Source organism: Sminthopsis crassicaudata, chromosome 2 (assembly GCF_048593235.1).
Source record: "Sminthopsis crassicaudata isolate SCR6 chromosome 2, ASM4859323v1, whole genome shotgun sequence".
NCBI lineage: Eukaryota > Metazoa > Chordata > Mammalia > Dasyuromorphia > Dasyuridae > Sminthopsis > Sminthopsis crassicaudata.
The window spans coordinates 441,172,368-441,197,876 of NC_133618.1; the positions used below are offsets into that span (position 1 = coordinate 441,172,368).

Here is a 25,509-nt window from a genome sequence, read left to right on the forward strand (position 1 = left end):
GCTGTAGCCGCTGAGGCAACTTTCTTATTTGATCCCCAAAGAGAACAGGTTATATCACATATTACCTGGGCAACACATGATTATCATTTAGGCTGGTCACATCCTGTAGCTCAGGAGGGCTTTTTGGAGTGCCTGAGCTGTAGAAGAATAATGAACAGGCACCCTGCAGTTTGGGATCTGGTTGTTCTCTTTACCTACTGAATATCTCTCAGTATTTTAAATCTCAGCTATCAGTTTCTTCAGGAAGTTTCAGAAGTCACACTGGCTCTGGGTTCAGAAGATCTGGGCTCAAAACTCATTTTTGGCAAGTCCATTTACTACTGGTGTAACTCTGGACAAATGTAACTTTAATTCTTTGGGTAATTCCCCCTCAGATCTAATACAGTACTTTGTACCTCTCAATTATATTACTAAATATATCATGTATTACTGTTATTTATATTTGTCTTGGTCCATTAGAATATAAGGTTCATGATGGTAGGAACTGTATCTTATCTAACATTTCTACCTGCTTCCTACTATAAAGAGGCATTTAATAAAGTGAATGATTAAGAATTCTCTTCCTGTAACTGACCTTGACATCCTGCTCCAAGCTGTGAATGAGTTCCCCATCCACCTGGCCTGTCTGAGCCACTCGGAGGCTACGCCGTTCTGCCTTGCGGAGACGGTACTGCAGGATGCGACAGGTCTTGCTGGCTTGGTCCAGTTGCTGTCGAAGCTCCTGGAGCTGGTACACATCCTCTTCCATGTAGACATCTCGCATCTCCAGCATCTCAGCTCGCAGCTCTTCGATCTCATCCTAAAGAGAGGAAGGTAAAAGTGTCAGTCCTGCAGTGTCCCTGGTGTCCTGGTCCCCATCTTTCTAACTGGCTTCCCTTCTATCTCTCTACCACCAGACAGCTGGATCTTCTGCATAACCAGAGTTACTGAGCCTTGGCAGTACGTTGTGCCTAGAATTACAATAGTGCAGGAGGTAGAAGGGCCTAAAACAATGAAAATGCAAGAGACTAGGGCACTTTCAATTTAGTTGGATAAGAAGTTCAGAAACACAAAACAATGAGCAGATAAAGCATGTTGTGGTCTAAATAGCTCTGGATTTGGATACCAAGCTTTATGGCCTTGGACTATTCAAACTCTCAGAGCCCATTTCTTCATCTATAAAAGGAAGGCAAAAGATATTTGTACAAACTATCTCATAAGATTTCAATGAAGGTACGCTGTAAATTTAAAGGACTCTAGAAAGTTATTCATAAGTAAACATGTAATCAAAGTTAGCATCACAAGACTTGGAGCTCAAAGGACCCATGGAGACTATGTAAGTATATCCTCCTTATTTCACAGAGAAGGAAAACGAGACACAGTGAGGGGAAATAACCTACCCAAAGTCACACAGGTAATGGCAGTCAAGAACAAACTCAATCTTTTAAGTTCAAGTTCAGGGATTTTTATAAGGTCCTATTTTCCCTTTCAATCCTCTAAAGATCAACAATTTCATCTCTCTCAGATATTCTTAACCTGTTTTCTGTCATGGATTCCCTCGAGCAATCTGGGGAAGCCAAGACCCAGCTCACAATCACATTCTTAAGTGACTCAAATAAAAGTGGGTGGGATTATAAAGGAAACCAATTCTATAGAAAAATAATTAGAAGTGACTTACCAAAAAAAAAAAAAAAAAAAGTTCACAGACTCCAGGTTAGGCACCCCTGATCTAGGTGAATTTCATAGTTCCACCAGTTGCCATCGCAGCTCATTCCCAACAGTTCAGTTTGAACAGATGTCAATGGTCCTCCACTACTCTCTGCTGCCCAAGCTTACCTCTTGCTTTCTCCCTGACTCTAAAATTCTCTTTGTGTCCTTCTGGTTAGAGCCCGATGGGACACAAACCAATACAAGAAGTGAGGAGCCAAAACTGGAAATAAGAAGTAAGACAGTTTATATCATTTGAAGTTAGGAGAGAGGAAAAAGAAATAACACACAAAATCCCTGGAGATACATAGTTACTTGCGTAGGACAACCTTGATGGAAAGGATGGATGGTTAAAACAGTACTGGGTCCGGGGCCTGTTATATACTTTAGATTGAGGAACAAGAGGGACTAGACACCAGAGAAGTATAAAAATGTTTGTAGCAGTTCTTTCTTTTTAGTGGCAAAGAACTGGAAATTGAGTTGGAGAATAGCTGAATGAGTTATAGTATAGTATAGTATAGTATAGTATAGTATAGTATAGTATAGTATAGTATATAAAGGTAATTTAATATTATTGTTCTATAAGAAATAATGAACAGGCTGATTTTAGAAAAGCCTGGAAAGGTTTACATAAACTGATGCAGCATGAAATGATCAGAACCAAGAAAACGTATACAGTAATAACAAGATTATGTGATGATCAACAATGATGGACTTGGCTATTTTCAACAATGAGGGGATTCAAGGCAATTCCAATAACCTTGAGATAGAAAGTACCATCCATATCCAGAGAGAGAACTATGGAAACTGAAGGTAGATCAAAATATTTCAAAATTTTTGTTGTTGTTTTTGCTTATTTGTTTTTTTTTAATGTTTTTTTTCCCTTTTGATCTGATTTTTCTTGCACATCATGATGAATACAGAAATATGTTTAGAAAAATTGCACAGACTTGGGGAGAGGAATAGTAGAGATAGGGAAGAAAAATTCAGAACACAAGGTTATACAAAGGCGAACATTGAAAACTATCTTTGCATATATTTGGGAAAATAAAAAAGCTATTATTAAAATGAGAAAAAAGGGGGGTCAGACTCGTTTGACTTGAAATATTGAAAGTTATAGGAAATTAGACTTCTGCTCAATAATAATAATGACTTCTAACAGTTATGGCGTCAGAAAAAAAGAATGGGCTTCCTTTCAAAAAAGTGAATCTCACTATCCTTGGAGATATCTGTTCAAGCAGACTGGATGATCAGTTGGAAGTGAGGTTGGACTTGATGTCCCTTTCACCTTTGAGACATCTGTGATTGTTTCTTTGTAGTAGGAGAGAAAATATCTAAGAAGTATGAATGTGAAGGTTGGGGGTGGGGAGGGGAGAGGGCAGCCAAAAACAAGAAAAGCTACAGGCAGGTCAAGAAGAAGAAATGAGAAAAGGTCATTGGCTTTTACAGATCAGTAATTACAAAATCAATAGTACCTTTAGAGAGAGCAGTTTTGGATGAGTAGTATAGTTGGAAGCCAAACTACAAAGGCCTGAAAAGTGAGTGGGAGGTGAGGAAATGAGTGTAGATGATTCTTTCTAGGAATTTGGCTGTGAGAAGGGGTGTAGGATGATGAAGGGATAGCAGGGTCAAGTAAAGATTGCTTTTTTTTAAAGAATGGAGAAAGCCTGGGTATGTTTATAGATTGAGTTAGCATTTTTTTTAGCAGTTGCATCACATTGTTGAGAACACTGTAATCAACCCAAATCCCCATATCTTTTTTTTTCACAACTGTTTCTAGCTAGATCTCTCCCAGTCAGTATTTATATGATTGATTTTTTTTTTTTAATCTAAAGCAAAGGACTTCCATATTAAGTCACTTCTGATTCTTGCTTGCTAAATTTCTTATTGGTTGACCTAACCATTTCACTCCCTGGGGCCCCAGCAATGGGTGGGCTCTTGGCTCTACAGAGAGCAGCTAGCCAGCTGCAGTCAAAATCTAGGTCAGCAGAGCCTGGCACGGCTCACCACGTGAGGGGACTGAATTCACAATACGGGACTTGTAGTTCTCACAGGCTATGTCTCTAGCAGACAATCCCAGGGTCTATGTGGGCTGGGCTCCCCCAGTCTCCAGGTGATGGAGCAGACAGGGAAGCTCACACTAAGGAGGAGAGAGGGAAATTGGGGAGACCTGTAAAGAGTTCTTATCTTTCAGTGGGGGTTCTCAGGGAAGAATGAAGAGACAACTGAAGGCTGATCTGATCAGTGGCAACAAATACTCGTCTGAGTCTTGGTTTCTCAACTGTAAAGTGACAACTTTTTGGTATTCCATTACAAAAGCCTGAGGGCGTCACTACTTCTGTACTATCTTGATTCCCTTTGCCAAATGGTGACCAGTGCTGAAGAGAATGAGAGCCACTGTGAAAAAAGAAACAGGCCTAACTCTAGGAAATGCTTGTAAAGCCTGTTTTTTTGGATCTACACTTCCATTTAATGAACCTTGTTTAAAAAAAGATCTTTAAAACAGCTACATCCAGAAAAGGAACACTGGGAAATGAGTGTAAACTGTTATTTTTACCTTCTGAATCCAATTCTTCCTGTGCAACAAAAAATTCGGTTCTACACACATATATTGTATCTAAATTATACTGTAATATATTTAACATATATAGGACGCTTGCCATCTGGGAGAGGGGGTTGGGGGAGGAAGGGAAAAAATCTGAATAGAAGTAAATGCAAGGGATAATGTTGTAAAAAATTACCCATGCATATGTACTGTCAAAAAATGTTATAATTATAAAATAAAATAAAAAATTAAAAAAAAAAAAAAAAAAAAAAAAAGATCTTTAAGTGGTAGAGGCACATATTTAAGATACAGGTCCTCAAGGAGCTTATCATCCCACAGTGAAAATTAAACAAAATATATAAGTTTTCATACAAAAGAGAAGGAAATAACCAAAAAGAATGCAAGACAAAGTGTTTATGAAACATCTAAGGAAGAGAACACTTTCATCTTGGTGAATGAAGAGGGTAGGAAGAATCAGATAAGATTTCCTGGAGAAAGTAGGGCCCTGAGGAAAGGAAAAAATTTCACCAAATTAATCAGTTAAACATTTATTAAAGGTCAGCTAAATGACAGAATGGGTAGAGGGCCAGGCTTGGAGTCAAGAAGTCTCATCCTCTTGAGTCCAAATAATGCTTCATTCACATACTGGCTGTGTGAGCCTGGGCCAGTCACTTAACCCTGTTTGCCTCAGTTTCCTCATCTGTTAAATGAGTTGGAGAATGAAATGGCAAAACCACTTCAGTATTTCAGCCAAGAAAACCCCAACTGTGGTCATGAAAAGTCAGACACAACTGATTGAACAAAAATAGTGTACAACGCCAGGCACCAGGCATATGTACATACTTTAAATGCAATACATTTCCTGTCCTTTATATTCTACTGCATAGAGATTAAGGGAAGAAGAACATATTTTAATAATAGCTGATAGAATAAACCAAGGAGAAGAAGCAAGCAGAATGGAGAGTGGGGAAAGGGAAAGAGAATATTTCAATTTGGTTGAAACCGAGAATACCAGTAAGATGAAGCCAGACTACGAAAGGCCGTGAATGACAGTCAATACTATAACTCTGCTACTTTTTATTCTACATACTCTATGTTCCCGTCCAACTGGCCTTCTTGCTATCCTCACACATGACATCCTTCCATTTCCTATCTCCATGTCTTTCTCTTCTCCTCAACCCCTTGCCCAACTCCTGGAATGAACTTCCCTCCTCACCTCTGCCTCTTCCAATTCTCTAATTTCCTTTAAAGATCACACAAGCACCATCTTCTACATGAAGCTTTATCCAATTCTCTTGTGCTCATACCACACCCTACAAAATATTGCCTTATATTGATATTGTATACACTTATAAATGTACATCATCATCTTTTTCAGAAAAATAGAAATTTCTTGAGGGCAAGATGATGCTTCATCTCTACCCTTCTATCCCTTGTACTAGGCACATAGTTAAATGCTGAATAAAATACATGTCAATTTCAGTTTTGGGAAATTTGGGAAAATACCTAAGTTTCTGAGCCTCAGTTTTCTCATCTTTAAAACGGAGAATCACAATAATTTCACAACCTAATTCCCTCACAACTTGTGAGGGAAATGCTATGGTAATCCTCAAATCCTACTGTAATGTGAGCTCTATTTTTATAATGTCAAATATTAAATTGCAAAACACAGTGGTATGTGACACCTAAGAAAGAAGGTAATTAACTGACTAGAAGCACCAGGAAGGACAACATAAAGAAGGAGATAACATCCCCAGAGCAGACTTAAAGAAGTACATCTGCTCTCTCTGTGAAGCTAGGTGAATCACTTAACTTCAGGGCCTTAGTTTCCTACTGTGCAAAATGAGCCATTGGAGTTAAATGATTTTGAAGGATCCATCCATCCATCCAAATCTTTACAATCTGTGATACTGATTCTAGAAAGTTAGGTGGTACAAAGGATAGAGTGCTCCATCTGGAGTCAGAAAGTCCTGAGTTGAAATTTAACCTCAGACACTTACTAGATATGTGACCCTGGGCAAAAGTTACTTAATCCTGTTTGCCTCAATTTCCTCATCTATAAAATGAGCCAGAGAAGGAAATGACAGATCCCTCTAGTATCTCTGCCAAGAAAACCTCAAATGGGATCACAAAGAGTTAGACATGCATGATTGAAAAGAACTGAACAACAATAAGATAATGATTATTTTTAGATTTAATGATACCATTGGCATCCTAAAAAGCAGCATCTGATAAAACAGTAGGGGAGACCTAAGCAGGTGCATCACTGAGAAATAAAGTGGGACCTTCCAGATCTCATCTTTGCCTCCAGGAAGGGAACTTGGGCAGGAAATGAGATGGGCAGCCTGATTACAAAGGAGGAGGAGCCAAATTCTTTCCTCTTCTACAGAGGTTTTAATTCTGTTCAATCCTTTCTAGAAGACATATAATTATAAAAAGTATGAACTGCTTTAAAGAGCTCCTTCTGAATTTCTTTGTAACTAATTCTTCCCTTCTTTTTTCTTATCTCTTCATATAATCTCTAACGTCTTTTCTCTGCATCCTTTCCCCCAAAATAGAAAGGAGCCCAGGCTTCCAAGGGAGATGCTGCCTGATAAAGAGAGTGGTTGTAGGGTCTGTCTTGTCAGGAAACGGGCCTCAGCTGTTGATAGGAAGGTTACGTTCACTGCCTGCCAGACACCTCAGAGGGCACCTAGTCCAATTGGCACCTAACAGGAATCATCTTCAGATGATCGTTCTATAAAGAGGCCGTTCAATCATGAGCTCCTAGAAAGGACTGTCTTTGACCTCTTGTTGTATCCCCAGTGCTTAGTAGTACCTGGCACATAGCCGACACTTAATAAATATTTAATGCCTGCTCATCCAGGCTCAGCTTGAATACTTATAACCACAGAAAGGAATCCCCCTCTCCCAAGGCAGCCCATGTCACTCTGGGACAGCTGTTACTGTTGGGATGTTTCTCCTTACAAGGAGCTGAAAGCGTCCTCTTTACAAAGTCTCCACAAAGATGTCTAATTCTGCGGCCTGGCACCAGCCAGAACAAATCTGAAGCTGCTTCTTCCACATAAAGCGCCTTCCATTCAGTTTTTTAAAACTTTCATGAAAAACCTACTACGTGTGAGGCGATGATTCTGACAAAATCAAAAATAGTACCTGTTAACAAAGAGCTTGTGTTCTCTATATTCAGACCCTTAGAAGAGAGCAATCAGCTCAATTAAATGATCATTTACTAAGCACTGACTGTGTTAATTAAGTATGTGATAAGAGTATGAAAAAGAAGCAGCTCAAAAGGATAATTTGGAGAGTGATAGAGAAGGATAGAAATCCGGAAAGGCTTCCTGCAGGAGGTGGCATTTCGGTTAGAGTGTAAAAGACAGTGATGAATCCAACAAGTGAAGAAGGGCTAGGAGGCAGTGTGCGTAGGACAGTGGAAATAGCATTGGCTTTGGAATAAGAGAACAAATCCTGCCTCTGCCACTTACTACCAGTCAGTTAACTTCCTGGGGCGGCACTTTCTCCTCTGCAAAGTGAGAGGGTTGAACCAGATGACAGCTAAGGTCCTTTCCAGCTCCAGCTGTGTGAACCTGTGAGGCCCTTCCAGGGATGGGGAATAGCATGAGCAGAAGCCCAGATGAAGGCTATACACCAAGCCTTTCCAGTTCAGGGAACAGACCAGCTTGGCAAGAGGGTGCCCAGGAGCCTTCTGTTTGTTCTATCACTATTTCCCCTTTGCTCCCCTCCTTTGATTCCACTGTAGAAAACATTTTACATGTTTTCTGCAGCACTTTGGCAATTCCTCCCTTCCACTATGACAGACAGATTTCCACTACTTAAAATCCCAGGAATCCTTTACAGATGGGACTGAGGGGAGGGACAGTCCCTCTAGCCAGTCTCTCCATGCCACACCAAAAGGAGATCTTGCCCCTCACCCGCCCAGGCTGACTCAACTCCGGCCCATCCCATGAGGCAGCCAACATTCCAGCGAGAGGAGAAGCCCGGCACGAAGACAGCAACAGTCAATGAAAAGAGTAGTCCAGTAAAGAAAAGGACTCCTGACCCTGCTTTAACACCTGTGTGAATTGGAATAGATATCCTCCGAGATATCTCCAAACTCTGATAGGGATTATTTCCCCTAAGTGAGTGGCTTTCCCTCCCTCTATTGCTTTCTTCCCTATTTTCCCAGCATGCACTTGACCAATTAGGGGCGAATGGAGCCAGCAGGCAGTTTCCATGACAACAGTGGTAGAGACAGACTTGCCTGAGATCCTGATGTGACTCAGAGCAGTATTAGTCTGTTTTCCCAACAGAACTGGAGAGTGTGAACGTGGGACTTGCTTCACTGAGCTCCCTTGAGCAGCCCAGCTAAGTTTAAAAGGCCTTGGCACCGAAGGGTTATCAAGAAAAGGTTCCTACTCACCTCCAAACTTAATTGTCCAAACCTAATTAACCCTCCACCTGAAGTACTCACCTTGCTCCTCTCTCCATCTCCCAATCCTAACCATCCTTCTAAGTCTATATCCTCCAAAACTCTCCCCCCACCTACTTTTTTAATGTATCAATCTTGTGAAAATCATTTAACTTTTTTCTTCTGACTAAAGAGCCTCCACCTTTTCAGGCTGACCCACCAGCCACATTCACGTAGTGCTGCCCCGCCCCTTCTCTTTTATCTCTTGCTCTAGGAAGAGTTAATCAAATCAACACAGCCATTCTGGAAAAGGAGCTGTCAATTACTAGGACTCCACTCACCATCATTTCTATTTGCCGGACCAAAACAGCCCTCCCAGTCACCACTCCATTATCTGGGTTGACTCCTCTATTTAGAATGTTTAAGTTCCCAGAGCACAGCGACTATCTTGTTTTCTCTCTGCTGCTTCTCAGCACAGTGCCTGGAACATACTAAGATTTTTATTGTTTTTTTTTTTTTTTTTTTTTTTTTAATTCACTCATTCATTCTCAACTGCCTCACTTAAAAAGATGAGATTGGATTCTTTGTGTCCCCAGTACTTAATACAGCACTTAGTAGGTACTTAATGTTTTATCCATTGACTAGATGATACCTCTTCCTAGGTTCCAACTTAAACATTCTAAATAGAGGAGTCAACCCAGATAATGGAGTGGTGACGGGGAGGGCTGTTTTGGTCCGGCAAATAGAAATGATGGTGAGTGGAGTCCTAGTAATTGACAGTTCCTTTTCCAGAATGGCTGTGTTGATTTGATTAACTCTTCCTAGAGCAAGAGATAAAAGAGAAGGGGCGGGGCAGCACTACATGAATGTGGCTGGTGGGTCAGCCTGAAAAGGTGGAGGCTCTTTAGTCAGAAGAAAAAAGTTAAATGATTTTCACAAGATTGATACATTAAAAAAGTAGGTGGGGGGAGAGTTTTGGAGGATATAGACTGCTGGCACAATATAGTATTAGATTATGGACAAGAAATCAGGAGAACTGGGTTCAAATACTGCTTCAAAAACATAGCTATGTGATCATTAGAAAATCATTTAACATCAGTCTTTATCTGTAAAATAGAGAAAGAATTCTTGCTCGACCTATATCACAAGATTATTGTGAGCTTTACATTTCTTGAAGTGCTATAAATTATTTGAGATATTATTATCAAATGTCTGGATTTTAGTCTGGGCTATACCATGTAATTCCTGAATACACTCATTCTCGAATTGTTTTCCTTCCTGTGTGTCTTCGTTCCCCATCAGGGTTATAACAGTCTCAAGGGAAGGCACTGTATCTTGAGATGCATGTACAGTGCTTTGTGAACCGTAAAATACTACATGAATGTCAATTAAGAAGCTAGAATATCAGAGATAGATTCTCCCCTTATTGTAATAACTCATTTTCAAAGATGAGTACTTTAAGATTTGCAACCTTAAAAATAAATTATCTCCCTGAATCCAACTTTGTGAGGGAGATACTGTTACTTTTATTTATTTATTTATTTTTTTATTCATTTTTCCAAATTATCCCCTCTCTCCTTCCACTCCCTCCCCCCCCATGGCAGGTAATCCCATACATTTTACATGTGTTACAATATAACCTACATACAATATATGTGTGTAAATACCATTTTCTTGTTGCACATTAATTATTAGCTTCCGAAGGTATAAGCAACCTGGGTAGATAGACAGTAGTGCTAACAATTTACATTCGCTTCCCGATACTGTTACTTTTAAAATTTTCTTAACAGTATTTTATTTTTCCAAATACATGCAAAGGCAGTTTTCAGCATTCATCTTTGTAAAACCTTGTGTTCCAAATTTTTCTTTCTCCACACTCCACACCCCAGACAGCAAACAATCCAATATAGGTTAAACATGTACAATACTTCTAAACATATTTCCACATTTGTCATGCTGCACAAGAAAAATCAGGTCAAAGGGGTGGGGGAAATAAGGAAAAAAAAACCACGAAGCAACAACAACAAAAGATGAAAATACTATGCTCTGATCCACATTGTGTCTCCATAGTTCTCTGGATGTTTCTTTCCATCATGTCTATTAGAATTGCCTTTCATTACTGAAAAGAGCCAAGTTGATCTCCACATAACATCTTGTCGTTATTATGTAGTGTTCTCTTGGTTCTGCTTGTTTCACTCAACTTCATGTAAATCTTTCCAAACTTTCCTAAAATCAGCCTTTTATTTCTTATCTTTTCTTATAGAAGAGTAATTAATATTCTATTACTTTCATATACCATAACGTATTTAGCTGCTCCCAATTGTTGGGCATCTATTCATTTTCCAATTCTTTGCCACTACAAAAATGGCTGCTACAAGTATTCTTGCACTTGTGAGACCTTTTCCCCTTTCTTATGATTTTTTTGGGATACAGACCCAGTAGAGACATTGCTGGATCAAAGAATGTGCACAGTTTTATAGCCCTTTGGGAATAGTTCCAAATTGCCCTCCAGAATGGCTGGATCAGTTCACAATTTTACCATCAATACATTAGTGTCCTAGTTTTTCCATATCCCCTCTAACATTTATCATCTTTTCCTGTCATCTGAGCCAAATAGAGAAGTATGAAGTGATAGCTCAGCATTGTCTTAATTTGCATTGAGTAATGCTGTTATTAGTCACATTTTACACATAAGGAAATTGAGAATAAATGATTTCTTGAGATTCTCCACTAAATAATATTCAAAGCTAGGTATTCTGAGTTCCAAGTCTGACATTCTATCCAGTAGGCCAAGCTGTTTTTCTTGCCTTAAAATATAAAATATAAAAATGTTATAGCTGAAAGGGATTTTAGTGACCATATATAATTCAATATCTCCATGTTATATATGGGAAAACTGAGACCTGAAAAAATCAGCAACTTATCTTTCCCAGAATAAGGAGCAGCATATAAAGAAGCTGTCAATACAAGCACATTTACTGAACTTTTTTTTCATTCATTCAAGGTTTATCCAACACTTAGAACTCCCTTTGGAATCTTGAATCCAAAGTCAGTGTTTTTCCCAGTATACCACATTTCCATTCTTCATTCTGTCTACAAAGCTAACTGTGTAACTGAGAAAAAAAAAAATTTACAAACCTTAAAGTACTATAGAAAAGTGGGCTGTTATTTTTTAGCAATAGTGTTAATAATCTGCCAAAAATTCACTTATTCTCCTCATGTGACAAAACTACCAACTTCTCTATATGTATTTGAGAAAATCCATTAAACTCCCCCAAAATTGACCACAGAAGACACAGCCAGATCCTCTCAGGAACATTTTTTGTTTTTGTGAGCTAAACTGAGGTAGGCTCTTCCGAACAACTCTCCCATGCTAGAAGCTCCCAGCTTCTACAGTCTTACTAGAGGCAAACACTTCCCCAGCGCACTGGGGCAATTCCAGACTAAAATAACTCTCCGGCTCTGAGAGCGGAAGCCGGCACATAACCCCCAAAAGGGGACTTGCTCCTAGCTGCCAAGTACACAAAAGCTGTTTGTTTCCTAGCAGGAGGAAAGGGAAGTGTGGCTTCCATCCATGAAGGTGTGTGAGCACTTTCACAAGCAAGAATCAAAAGTTCACTAGAGTGACTCTGGGGGCTCAGGAATCAACAGCCTACCTGAAACAAGGAACTACTGTAAGTCTCCAGGCCTCCTCAAGCACACTATACCCTCTCTTTCTCTCTCCCTCTCTCTTCTTCTCCTACTCATTGTCAAGGCCAACCCAGCCCCCCAGGGAAACATTCCAACTATCTCACATTCCAACTATCTCAGTCCTTTTCCTGCTACTTGCTCTATTTACATTCTGTGGTATATGTCCCTTCATAAATAATAATAATAATAAATCAGGTTTATTGAGGTTTACCAAGTGCTTTCCCCACAACAATCCATAGGGATGGACAGTTAAAAGTATTATGAGCTTTATTTTACAGAGGAAGAAACTGAGCATCAGTGAATGAAAGCACCTTGTTCCCAGGGTCATATAGCTAAAAGGTGTCAGACAAAATCACATCACCTGATTCCAGCTCTAAATCCCTACTCTACAAAACTGAGTTGCCTCTCCCCTTTTTGTTGTGAATTTTAATACTTCATTATAAGCTTTCCTATTCATTTGCTGTTCCCATCTTATCTCCCCCAACTACATGGCAAGGACTGTATGTCTTAAACTCCTTCAGTATCCCCCTCAGCCACAGCCACCTAACAGGGCCCTGCAGAAGAAGACAAAGAAAGATCTGTTCACAGACCTCAGAGAACATGAGAGGTCCTCCGAAAATGGGTTCGAGGCCTAATTCCAGCACATTATTAGTTGTGTGACACTAGGAAAACTGGATCTCAAGTTTCCTCAAAATAATACTGAAAACTACCAATCTCACAGGGTTGTTGCAAGAAGGGCATGCTATAAACAGAAAAGTGCCACAGAATCATGGATTATTGTTCTAAATCAGGAAACTAAGGTTCAGAAAAAGCAAAGGAAAAAGCCCAAGATCACATAGCAAGTGAACAGGGAACTGAATCTGAGTGTTTTAGCTCCCAGGCCAGGATCCCTTCCTCATGCTACAAAGCTATCCCATAAATATAGACACCATGCCGGGCTGTAGCAGGTCAGAGCATGCCCCTGTTGTGTGTGCTCTGTATATCTGAAAAACAAGCAAGAACAAATTGCCAACTCAGATTGAAGCAACAGCATTTCCCATTTCTAACCCCGTGACTGGGGCTGCAGGCACATCCCCAGGATGATCTAACTATTCCATAGGGATCTGAGCAGAAAGTAAAGCTGCCCTTGGGGGCTGTTACCCCCTTTCTAGGCCTGCTGGGAACCAGCTGATAAGCAGTGACCCAGAAGGGGGGAGGGGTATAATTGGGAAAGGGGCACTGGCCAGCTAGAGTCATGCAGGATAATGGAACAAGCCTTGGATTTAGAGGGAGAAGAGATGAAGTGGAATCTGGCTTTCGTCATTACTGCCAGAGAGATCTTGGCTAACCTGGGTGAACCTTAGTTTTCTCCCTATATAATGAGGTTATTTTAACAAGATGACCTCAAAAGGAGGATTAGAGAGATTTACATGAACTGATGCTGAGTGAAATGAGCAGAACCAGGAGATCACTATACACTTCAACAATAATACTGTATGAGGATGTATTTTGATGGAAGTGGATATCTTCAACATAGATCTAATTCAGTTCCAATTGATCAATGATGGATAGAATCAGCCACACCCAGAGAAGGAACACAGGGAAATAAGTGTAAACTGTTTGCATTTTTGTTTTTCTTCCCCATGCATATGCACTGTCAAAAAAAAGTTATAAATAAATAAATAAGTGAATGGATAAATAAATAAATAAATAAATAAATAAATAAATAAATAAGATGACCTCAAAAGGTCCCTTCCTGTTCTCAGTCTTACACTCCTTTGGCTTACATACACATATACAGTTAGCTCGTGCTTGTCTAGGCAACTCTCTGTTCCCAGTCTTTGGAGTCTGTTTTCTTCTTTTTGCATGAACTTTCTCCTAAAATTACATCTCATGTCCTTTTTCATAGAAATAGAGGTCTAGAGCTGAAAAGCCCTCAGAGATGAACTAGTCCAACACTCTCATTTTACAGATAAGGTAACTGAAGTCTTGAAAGATGTTTAATTTAAGACTCATAAAGGTTGTAAATATCAAAGGCAAGTTTTCAAACCCAGATCTTCTGACTCCAAAGCCAGGGTCCTTTCCAATGTTACCAAGAGAAAACTGATGGGCAAAGAAAGCCCACCTGTCCCTGGGCTGCATCCACTGCTCCCAAGGATGACCTCCATCTCTGACAGAGGTCTGAAAGCAGGAAGGAGGATGATAGAACAGTGAGTTGTAGTCTTCCAGCTCTCTGATTCCCCACCCTCCCAACCCAGGGGTCAAAATCATTTGTAACAGGATGATTTCATGATCTCCAGGTAAGTCTGCTCAAGGCAAAGAACAGCACAGCCTGGGGTACCATTATCCTGGAAAATGTTGAACTCTATCTCCCAGCAGAGGTCAAAGCAGGCCCCTGCCCTGCCTGTAACCAAGAGGATGCAATATCTTGACACTTCTGTGGAGAGCCTTTAAAGACATTCATAACCTGGCAGCACCTTACTTGGCCATACATTCTCAAACCAAATCAGTTGTAGGGGCACTGAAGTGCCACAGTAAATAAAGTTCAGGACTTCAAGCCTAGAAAACCCAATTCTGAATTCACCCTCTGACATAGATATGTCACTGTCCCTAAGCAAGTCACCTAATGTCTCCCTGGGCCTCAGCTTTCTTATCTGTAAAATGGGAACAAAGAAATCACCTTCCTCACAGGGTTATTGTTAAAATCAAATGAGTTAGCATATATAAATGTGTTGCACAAATCTTAAAGTTGAAGGCAGATGCTAATTACTATGATTCTTTGCACTTTGGCCACTAGAATGTAATTTTGTGAGTGGGAATTGTTTCATTTTTTGCACATGTATCCCCAGTGCCTAATACAGCACTCAGTGACCCAAATTCTTGCTAGTTGATTTGATTATTTTCCAATGACTTTATATAGGATTTCTTCTGCTTGGAATGGCATTCTCTCTGCTGAATTTCTATCCTTTTTTAAAATCCTAATTCCAGAGTTCTCTTCTCCGGGCCTGCTTGAATCCTCCTGCCCAGTAGCAACTAATATAATCAATTTAGTTCATTATTATCTTCATCATCATATCTCTCATTTATATATCACTTCTCACTTGGCTTTTGTACTTACTAGCTGTCGAATCCTAAGAAAGTTATTTCTTCTCTCTGATTTTCAACATTTTCATCTATAAAACAGGGATAATACCTAGACTACTTACCTCCTGGGTAAATACCTCTGTAAACCTTAAAATGTTACAGAAATGTGCACGATGGTGATGATGATAATGACTACATATTGTAGTCTATAAGGACTGGAGAAAAAGCTGAACTGGTGGCCAACTTCTTGGGAATCATTCAGCAAAGGCCAAGAACTGATCCCAGTATGGAAGGTGTTAGGTATATATACTCTTAATAATGCTTAGAAACTACAAAGAGGAAAATTTAAATTTAATATAAAGAAAACCTTCTAAATAATTAAAATTATTCAAAAATAGATAGGCTACCTCAGACATTAGTGGGTTCCTTTTCACTAGTAGGTCTTCAAGTAAAAGCTAGTGGGAGGGGGGCAGGAGGGTATAATGGTCAGGGATGTTTAAGGTGACGCTTTTGAGGGTGGGCCACTACATGGTCTAGGTCCCTTCCAATTCTGAGATTTTATGACTGATTTTTCTTCTAACAGCTAAGATTCTTGTGGGTCTATTATTTTGTTGGGTGGTTGGGAATGTCTGAGATGGAAAAGGATGGGGAAACAAAATTGCTACTTGATTGCAAAACAAAAGAACTATATTGTGCTCAGCTCAGTTTTTCATTTACAAGTCAGAGAGCATTCATGATCCAGTTCTTTGTTATAGAAAATTGCTCTTCCATTGTCAAGGAGCCAACTTAAAGTACAGGACTATGAAATCCATGGTAAACAGATCAGAAATATGTTATGCAGAAGCCCATTTTTAACTTTTGCCTAAGTGGGATTTTAACATAACTGTTTTTCTAAAAACAGGACATGCCTATAGTTTTCAGAGACATCCAGGCTTAGGTTTGGACCAGCCTCCATCTCCATTTGATGCTAATGGGGATGTGGAAGCTGCTTGTCTTGCTAAGCACTTTGGTACCATGACAACCAACACTCACACTAGCAACTGTGGAGAGAGGTGGGCTTTTCATTTGTCTGCAGCAAATAACAAATATCTCAGCTCCTGGCCTATCTGCAGCTCAGTGCTGACACTCTTTAGGGAACAGGGAAAGGAATAATAGTCAGCTGGAATCCTTAAGAGTAAAGACTTAAACCTGGACTTTAAGAAATCATTCAGTTTAAATTCCAAAAGATTCATGATGAAAAATGCTATCTAATACTAGAGAAAAAACTGATAGAATATGAAGGCAGATTAAAACATACTTTAAAAAAAAAACTTTCTTCATTTTTCTTGGGGATTTTTTTTGATCTGCATTTTCTTTTACAATATAACTAGTATGGAAATGTGTTTTACATGACTATATATGCATAACTGCTATCAAATTGCTTGCCTTCTCAATCAGGAGAGAGGAAGAAAGTGAGAGAGTTTGGAACTCACAAGGTCATCCTAAGAGGCAACATGGTATATAGTTGGCCTCTGTGGACAATTCTCAGGTGGTAAACTTCAGAACTAGCCATAGGTTCCTGACTCAGCCTTTGTGCTGGCTGCTGGCTTTCCCCCATGCCTAGAATGTTCACTTTCCTTTCCTAAGCCTCCCAACTTCCCTTACTTCCTTCAAGATTCAAATTCTCTCTCCTACAGTAGAGCTTTCTGTCACCCCTGCTGCTAGTGCCAATCTTTCTGATACTATATATGTACCTAGCTATTCACATATAATCAATTTCTCCCATTAGAATGTGAGATCCTTGAGGGACGGGCTGAATTTCTGCCTTTTGTTATATCCCTAGAACTTAGCACAGTGCCTGAAACATAGTTAAATACTTAGTAAAGGCTCCTTGTAGATGACTCAGAATCAATCAGCAAAGACTTTGTTTTATGTCTCACCTCTGATACTAGATATGTGACTTTGGGCAAGTCAACTGATTCCTTTTCTTCATCTTTAAAATGGGGAAAATAAAAGCCTACTATATAGGATCCTTCTGAATATCAAAAGAGATAATGTATATAATAAAGTGCTTTGAACATAGGAAGGCAAGATGTAAATGAAAAGTTATCGTTCCCATTTCTGGGTCAAGACAGCTCTACAAAAGCCACAAGGGCAGGCTTTTTTCAGCTCCCACTCCCAGGATGCCACTTCTCCCATCTGTTTCCTTGGCCACACTTGGCCCTGGTCCCTGACTAGGCAGCCCAGGGACAAACTCTAGGAGTAGAGTGGAGAATAAGCCATTTGGTTTCAGTCCTGGAGGAGTTAGTGGATGGGTGAGCAAGTAGCCCTTAAAATAACAGTGATTAGAATGACTCTGGGTTTAGCCAGCATAGAAAAAAGGAGCAAGATTGACCTGGAGAGCTAGTGGTGACCTATGTATGTATGTAGTGACTTAAAATAGCTAATAATGCTAATTTGTCAATAAGAGAAATGCCGATGAAAATAATTCTTAGGTTTCACCTCACACAGCTAGCAAACTGATCAAGATAGCAAAAACATGGAAATTGTCAACATAGAAGGAACTAACAGAAAGTAGGTACACTAATATATTATTGGTAGAGCTGCAAATTGGCCCAACACTGGAACCTAATTTGGAATTATGCAAAAGACATGATTAAATTGCTTATAATTTTTGATTCAGAGATCTTGTTCCTGAATATATACCCCAAAGATGTCAAAAACAAAAAGAAAGATCCTATAAATACCAAAATAATCATATCAGTCCCTTTTGTGGTAGCAGAGCAGCAAGAACCATAACAATAAGATTATTTTAACAAAATAATCTGTGGTAGGCTTGGCATAGCTCCATGTCAGGGGCTAAATAAGCTGAGGGCCAAGGGACAACTTTAGCCAAATTAGTTATAAAAGTCTTGTAAAATAGATGGTGCAGTGGAGAGTGTACTTAGACACAGGAAGACTCATCTTCATGAAGTGAAATCCAGCCTCAGATACTTACTAACTATATGACACTGGGTCAGTCACATAATCCTGTTTGCTTCTCTTTCCTGGAACTGAAAAAGGAAATGATAAACCATTCTAATACCTTTGACAAGAAAACCCCCAGTAAGGTCATAGACATTTGGACACAACTGCAATGAAGGAAAAACAACAAAGCTATTTATTTAGCATTTATTTCAGATGGAAGTATTGTTAATTCTTAAAAAAATTCTGTGTCTTACTAAGCACGAGGGATGTTTAATATCATTTTGGGTATGAGATATACAAAGATGAAAAAGAACCCAGTTCCTGCTCTCATAGAGCTTATGATCCAATAAGTCTGTAGCTAATAATGTTGCAAGTCCATTCATTCAAAAATCATTGCCTGGGGGGCAGCTAGGTGGTGCAGTGGATAGAGCACCAGCCCTGAAGTCAGGAGGACCCGAGTTCAAATCTGTTCTCAGACACTTAAGCCTTCCTAACTGTATGACCCTGAGCAAGTCACTTAACCCCAAATCCCTCAGGGGGGAAAAAAAAAAAATCATTGCCTGGTATTAGGTACTATGCTAAATCCTGGGGGATATACAAAATTTAGCTAAGGCATCATCTCTGATTTCATGAAGTGTCTAGTTTAGCAATATAGTAAGACATAAACACCCAGTATTCCATCATAAGTATAATGGAGTGAAAAAAGGGTTGGGTTTGGACTTGAATTCAAATTCCAGCTTTGCTAATTCCTAGCTGTGTAATTTTGGGGCATTTACAACTTCTCTGAACTTCATCAACTATAAAATAAGGGGATGGGATGTGATGGTATGACTCAAAGGTATTTAAGCCTTGGGTTAAAGGGATATTTCCCCTAAACTCTAACTAAAATTTGGTACTTCCTGCAATCATTTAAAAACACAACTGAGAGGGCATCCACATGGCTTTTACCAGAATGCTGAGGAGGTCCATGATACAAACAAGACTAAGAACTCTAGTGATAAGGGGGCCCTCCCAATTATAAATCTTTGAGTTTAAAAGTAGACTAGATGGCTTTTGAGGTTCTTTCTGATTCTAAATCTATTATTCTAAATTTATTAGAAAGGATCCAATTTAAGGAGGGGAAATTGTTACCAAGGTAGAGAGTGGGAAGGGTCAGGAAAGACAATGTTACATAGCCATTAAAGGGCTTTCAATGTGTGTGTGTGTGTGTGTGTGTGTGTGTGTGTGTACACACACACACACACACATACATATAAAATATATGATGTTTAGTGATATATCCATAGTTTATATGTCAATCTCTATTTTATATATATTTATCAAATCTCAGATTGTGACTTTAGGAAATTTTTCTGGGAGCATGTGCAAAATGATTTGCAAGGAGAGAATAGAGGATGAGAGGCCAGTTAGGAGGCTATAGCCCAGATGACAGGTAAAAAGGAGAGGTGTTAAATAGGATGAGAATGTTAGTTAGCTTTTACAGAATTGTAGATTCTTAAAACCCAGGACCTAATACAGTTCTATATACAATAAGTACTCAATAAATGTTTGATGATGGTGAGATAATATTTATCAGGTTTTCCCCCCATACTATTCAGGGTGGCTAGTGAAATTACTACTAGGGTAGGGGGATGTTGATCTAACTTCTGACATATGAAGGGTGAGCTGGTCTCTGAGTCCATTGAGGGTCCTGCTGGCTATCTCATTTCCACCTCCCTAAGAAAGTAGAAGCTGTTGCCATCTGCCACACCTTCTGCCTTTTCCCCAGGGGTGTCCAAGCCCTGGATGAGATCACAGGGCTATCTGTATTTGGACAACATCCCTGGTATAAGCTAATAAATCTAATCCAAAACAGTATGCTTGAGGAAAAAGTAGAAATGGAATGTGCTGAAGGGAAACTTAAAGAGGGAGGGTAGGTTTTAGCTAAAATAGGATGAAGGGAACAGAGGAGGCAATAGACAACCACACTTAAGCAAGAATCAGAACAAATACCCACTCGTGGTATTTAAGCTATATCCCTCTGTATCCCTTTCTTTGATAAACTTCAGTCCCTGGTGCCCTCAGCGATGGAAAATCCCTGCAGTTGGCTGGATTCATAGGATTTTAAAGCTGGTCCAGTTTCTTCAAATTACAGATGAGGAAACTGAAATTCTGAAAAACTAAATCATTTCTTCAAGATTCCATACATAGGCAGGATTCAAACTCAGCTCTCCTAACACCAAATCCTGTGAAACCATGGCACCAGGTCCCAAAGGCTTGCTAGATGTCTACACTTGAACCTCAGCTTTCTTATCCATGTCTCTCACAAAGGTTTAGGCAAGAAAACTGCCAACTTTTAAAAGCTATATAAATTGAGAGGTGTAATTAGATTTCTAAGAAATTTCAATATCAGAAATTGTCAATCTGTAGCATGAGAGGAGATTTCTTCACTGGGAGTTCCCAAGAAATGAAATCATAGATCTGGTTTAATAAAAACAGGATCCTCTTCCTCCTTAGGCCCTTTAGAGTATATATTGTGGTTTGCAGAAGGGAGGCTAGCTAGCCTTCACACATTGGGTTGGTTTTATTTTCTCTTTTTAAAAAAATTGTTTTTGGTTTGTTTTATTCTCATCCTTCACCACTGCACAACTCAGGATTCCATGCCCAAAACCTTACTTTGAAGAGAGTGTTATAGATAGACCTTATGAATTCATTCTTCCTTCCTTCATTCACCGGACCAGCAAATCTTTATTTGTTATCAAACTTTTTGAGTTAAGTTTTGCTCAAGACACAGCAGTTCCTTTCAAGCTGGGAAGTCTCCCAGTCCGCCCTGACAGTGAAGCCTGTTGTCCAAGGCCTAGCCCACCTAAATCCAGAGGGACTAATCAGAAGTGGAGGAAATGACCTTTTTTTTCCCTACCATAGTTACTAATTACTGTCTACAAAGAAATGAAGAAGCCTGTACTAGTATAAGGAATAACAATAATAATTATTATTATATTATAAGGCTTCATGGATGCAAAATGCTTTTTTTATATCAGGAAGGTAATGGGAAAATTCACCCCATTATACAGATCAGGAAAGTAGTTGAAACTTTTAGAGAGATTAAGTGACTTGTGTATGGTCACATAGCCAATATGTGCCATGAAACCATGTATCACTCAAGTATTCAAATACTGAATTACTATTAGATTCAGAGGAAAGACAAAGAAAAGCAGTCGGATAAACAAGTAATGTAACAGTCCCTTCCAGAAAAATTTTTCATGTCCATTATCTCATTTCATATTCAAAACCACCCTGTGAGTCAAGGAATCAGTTCCTTCATTTTACAGATGAGAAAAACAGGCTCAGAATGAGTAAGTGAAGTGACCAGTGTCACGCTGTGACTTTGTCCTCAGGCTGGGACAAGGATTCAGTTTTGTTCTAGTCCAGTGCTGTTTTTGATACTTATTACCCAGGTTCTCTCGGTTGGGGAGTTGGATATGGGGGCAGAAAGATGGGACAGAGTAACTTAAGAGTCCAGAATAACCAGTCACGGCTGGCAGCAGGCCCCATCCCAGATCTCCCAGAGTTCTTGATCTGAGGGGACGACATACACCAAACCACTCAGAGATTAGGCTGGTATAGAGGCTGTGTGTATGTGTGTGTGTGTGTGTGTGTGTGTGTGTGTGTGTGTGTGTGTGTGTGTGTGTATTAGGCTCTGGGTCCTTTGAGGAGCTATTTCTGTGGGAAACAAAAATTATAGAAAATAATAGTTATCTGTTTAGCTCAGATAAACAACTGAGCTGCAGGAAGGTGGGAGATGCTCTGATAATATCAGTTGAGAAGCTGTGTTGGGGCAGGTGTCAAATAAAAACCTTCCCACTGCAGGCAATGCCAGGCAAGCTGTCAAGTTCCATAAACCTCTCAAAAACTTTTCAAAAGGTTGTTGTATGGTTAGCCTTTTGACTTCTCAAGGACAACTTTCATCCCTTCTGTGAGATTTCCCTTCTTTTGAACACTGGGAATTGAATGTAAAATATTAGCACTACTGTCTATCTACCCAGGTTACTTATACCTTTGGAATCCAATACTTAAAAGTGCAACAAGAAAATTAGATTTACACGCATATATTGTATCTAGGTTATACTGTAACACATGTAAAATGTATGGGATTGCCTGTCATCTAGGGGAGGGAGTAGAGGGAGGGAGGGGAAAATCTGAAAAAATGAATACAAGGGATAATATTATAGAAAAAATTACTCATGCATATATACTGTCAAAAATGTATACTTATAATCTTTATTATTTAAAAAAAAAAAGAAAAATTGCAAAAAAAAAAAAGAGAGAGAAAGAGAGATTTCCCTTCTTTTGCTCTGTTCTGCTCCACCTCTCTCTTCCTTCTGTGGCTTCCCAGTCTAGTCACCTTCCCCATCTCTTTAACTCTCAGAGGTTTCTTCTTAGCAGCCTTACCAACTCTGCAGCTAACAAACTGTGTGACTTTGGACAAGTCATTTATCTTCAGTAGGGTCTTAGTTTTCTTATCAGTATAACAGACCCTTGATACAAATCCAGGAAATTTTCTGCTGTAACATTGGAACCCACATTTATTAGAGGTTCTGGAGTTTCCCAAATGATCATCAGTTAGGAGTAGAGATTTGGGGTATCCTATGAATTCAATTTGCTAAACAAGACTTCAGGTTTATTAAGTTTTCACTCTATCAGATATCTCCTGATCCCCTCTGCAGCTCACAGATGTACAGCCCCGCTACAAGGATGGAACAGGTTTGGAGAGGAAAGAGAGGGTAAGCCAGTCAAGAATGGATAAGTAGGGACATAGTTGGCCAGTATCATAATAGAAGAACAGAAAAGAGAGGAAAGGTGCATTTAGGCTTTGCATGTTTCCAGTTCCCAGCAGATAAGGCTAGGCTTATTTAGCCTTTCTAAACAAATCTGGAAAGATTTTCCACTATTCCCAAAGCCCCCTTTCTCTTTATACATTTGGGACCCCCTCTCTCTCTGTTTATCCATCCCCAGGCACATCCCAAAGCCTTCAAATCTTCATTCTTTCTGCCTAACAAGATCCTCTTCTGTCTCCTCCAAGCAGAAGTAAGAAACTTCTCTTACCTACCTGAATGAAAACACAGATGGCCCATTTATCAGATTTCCGGGAGAAAAGTGTGATCAAATGAAAAAAGCAATACATTTGGAATTAGACAGCTTGACTCCATAGACATTTAGGTTTTAATTCCTGTGCTATGTTTAACCTTTCTAAACCTCTGCTTCCTCATCTGTAATATGAGAGTTGGATAAGAGAAACCCTATCAGACTGGGTTCTAAAACATGAAGCTGGGAAGGAAAGTAAACTCTTAGAGGGTGGAATCAAGATTCAGAAAGATTCAATAGGTTATAACAGTGAGCTAAGTCGAATAAATGAAGAGTACAAGGGTTCGGGGTTCAGGGCATCACATCCCCCTAGTCACCTAGGATGATAGGTGCTATCTATCCTCAGTCCTCCCTCTCACCCCTCATCCCACATTCAATCTAATGCCACATCATGTTGGTTTCACCTTGGCAGCCTCTACCCAACATGCCCCATTTCCTTCTCCTCCCTGCTGCAGACCATTATCAATTCATTCCTGAATGGTTGCAAAAGTCTGCTAGTGGATCTGCCAGTCTTTAGTATCTCTCCCCATTCCAATCTATCTCCACCCTCCACCCCCCACCACTGTCAAATGTACTACCCTATAAAAGGATCTTCCTATAAAACTCCCAGCCACAGGCACTTATTAGCAATGACCATGGGCGAGTTGTTTAACCTCAAATTCCTCAACTGTAAAATGGGGTCAACAACAGCAACTCCCTCTTCATGTTGTTGTCAGGATCAAATGAGATATTTGTAAAGCACTCAGCACACAGTAGGTGCTTAATAAATGCTCATTCTCTTCCTCCTTATAGTGCCTTCCCTCTGAAACTACCCCAAATTTGTCATCCTGTATATATCTTATATGCATATAGTTATTTAAATGTTATCTCTTCCATTAGACTGGGAACTCCTTGAGAGCAAGGACTCTTGGTAGTCTGCCTAGTGTGCCTACTCTACAAGTGTAGTGCTTGGCACATAACAGGCACTTAATAATAACTGCTAGTTAACTGCTTAGCTAAGTTAAATGTAAAGTTCTACACTTGAGTTTAAAAAGTCCACTACAAAAATATAAAAAAGTGGAGACGGGTCTAAGCAACAGTTAATGTGACAGAGATCTGAGTTTCAGGAAGTAACAGATTCACTTAAATCAGAAGACATGGTGGCCAAAAAAGCTGATGTAATTATAGAGACGGTGTCCAGAAGGACAGAGATATCTGTTCTGCTCTCCTCTCCCTGAATCAGACCACATCGGAACTGTATTCAGTTTTAGAACCCTTTATACATTTTCAGAAGGGCATTGATAAGCTGAGGGATGAGAGCAGAGATCAGGACTGTGATGGGACTAGAAACTATGTCCTCCTAAGAAGGTTCTGATATGTTTGAAAAAAGCAAAGCTTCTTAAAATATACAAAAGAATTGATATAGCAGAAGGCTAAAGGTTTTCGTTCCATGTAAGAAATATTTCCTAATAACTAGAGCTGTCCAAAAGTGGAATGGATTGGCTCATGATGGAGTGAGCTGCCATTCCTTGTTGACTTGAATGAATATTTGTTGGGGAATCTATAAATGGAATTCTAACACTAAGCCTTTGGGTATTTCCTAGAACTACATTACCTGCCTCACTGGACCAGAAGGGCTTGGAGACAGAAGACTTGAGATTGAGTCCTAACTTCAACTTTCACACAATTGGGTGACTGTGAACGGGTCAACCTCTGAATCTCAGTTTTCTTATCTGCAAAATGGGGGGAAGGGAAGATACTATTTGTATTATCTCTTTCACAAAGTTGTCCAGAGATTAAATTAGTTAAGTCTCATGCAAATGAGAAAATGCATTTTTATTATTCATCTGTACCTTCTTCCCCAAACTGCTATATCCTGGAAGGTTCTGAAAGGAAAGAGATAAAAGATAAAAAAGATCAATCCTTTTGGGTAATGGAGGCAAAACCAATACCTCCTTAATGTCTCTCTGTAAATCCTCACAGCTTAGAAAAGGAGGAACAGAAGCTCTTGGGAGTGGTTCCTCAGATTCTCTCTTTTACCATTTTACTAAATGCATAATTAAAATACTGC

The 25,509-nt window shown here is 39.5% G+C and overlaps 1 protein-coding gene across 2 annotated transcripts in view; it reads right to left on the bottom strand.

Moving 5' to 3' along the window:
* MTCL2 (microtubule crosslinking factor 2) overlaps window positions 1-25,509 on the bottom strand; it is a 123,964-nt gene that overhangs the window by 84,789 nt on the left and 13,666 nt on the right. For both annotated transcript variants that reach the window (XM_074292596.1, XM_074292595.1), the window contains exon 2: window positions 575-799. In XM_074292596.1, coding sequence (XP_074148697.1) covers window positions 575-799 — 225 coding nt within the window. The remainder of the gene's footprint in view (window positions 1-574; window positions 800-25,509) is intronic.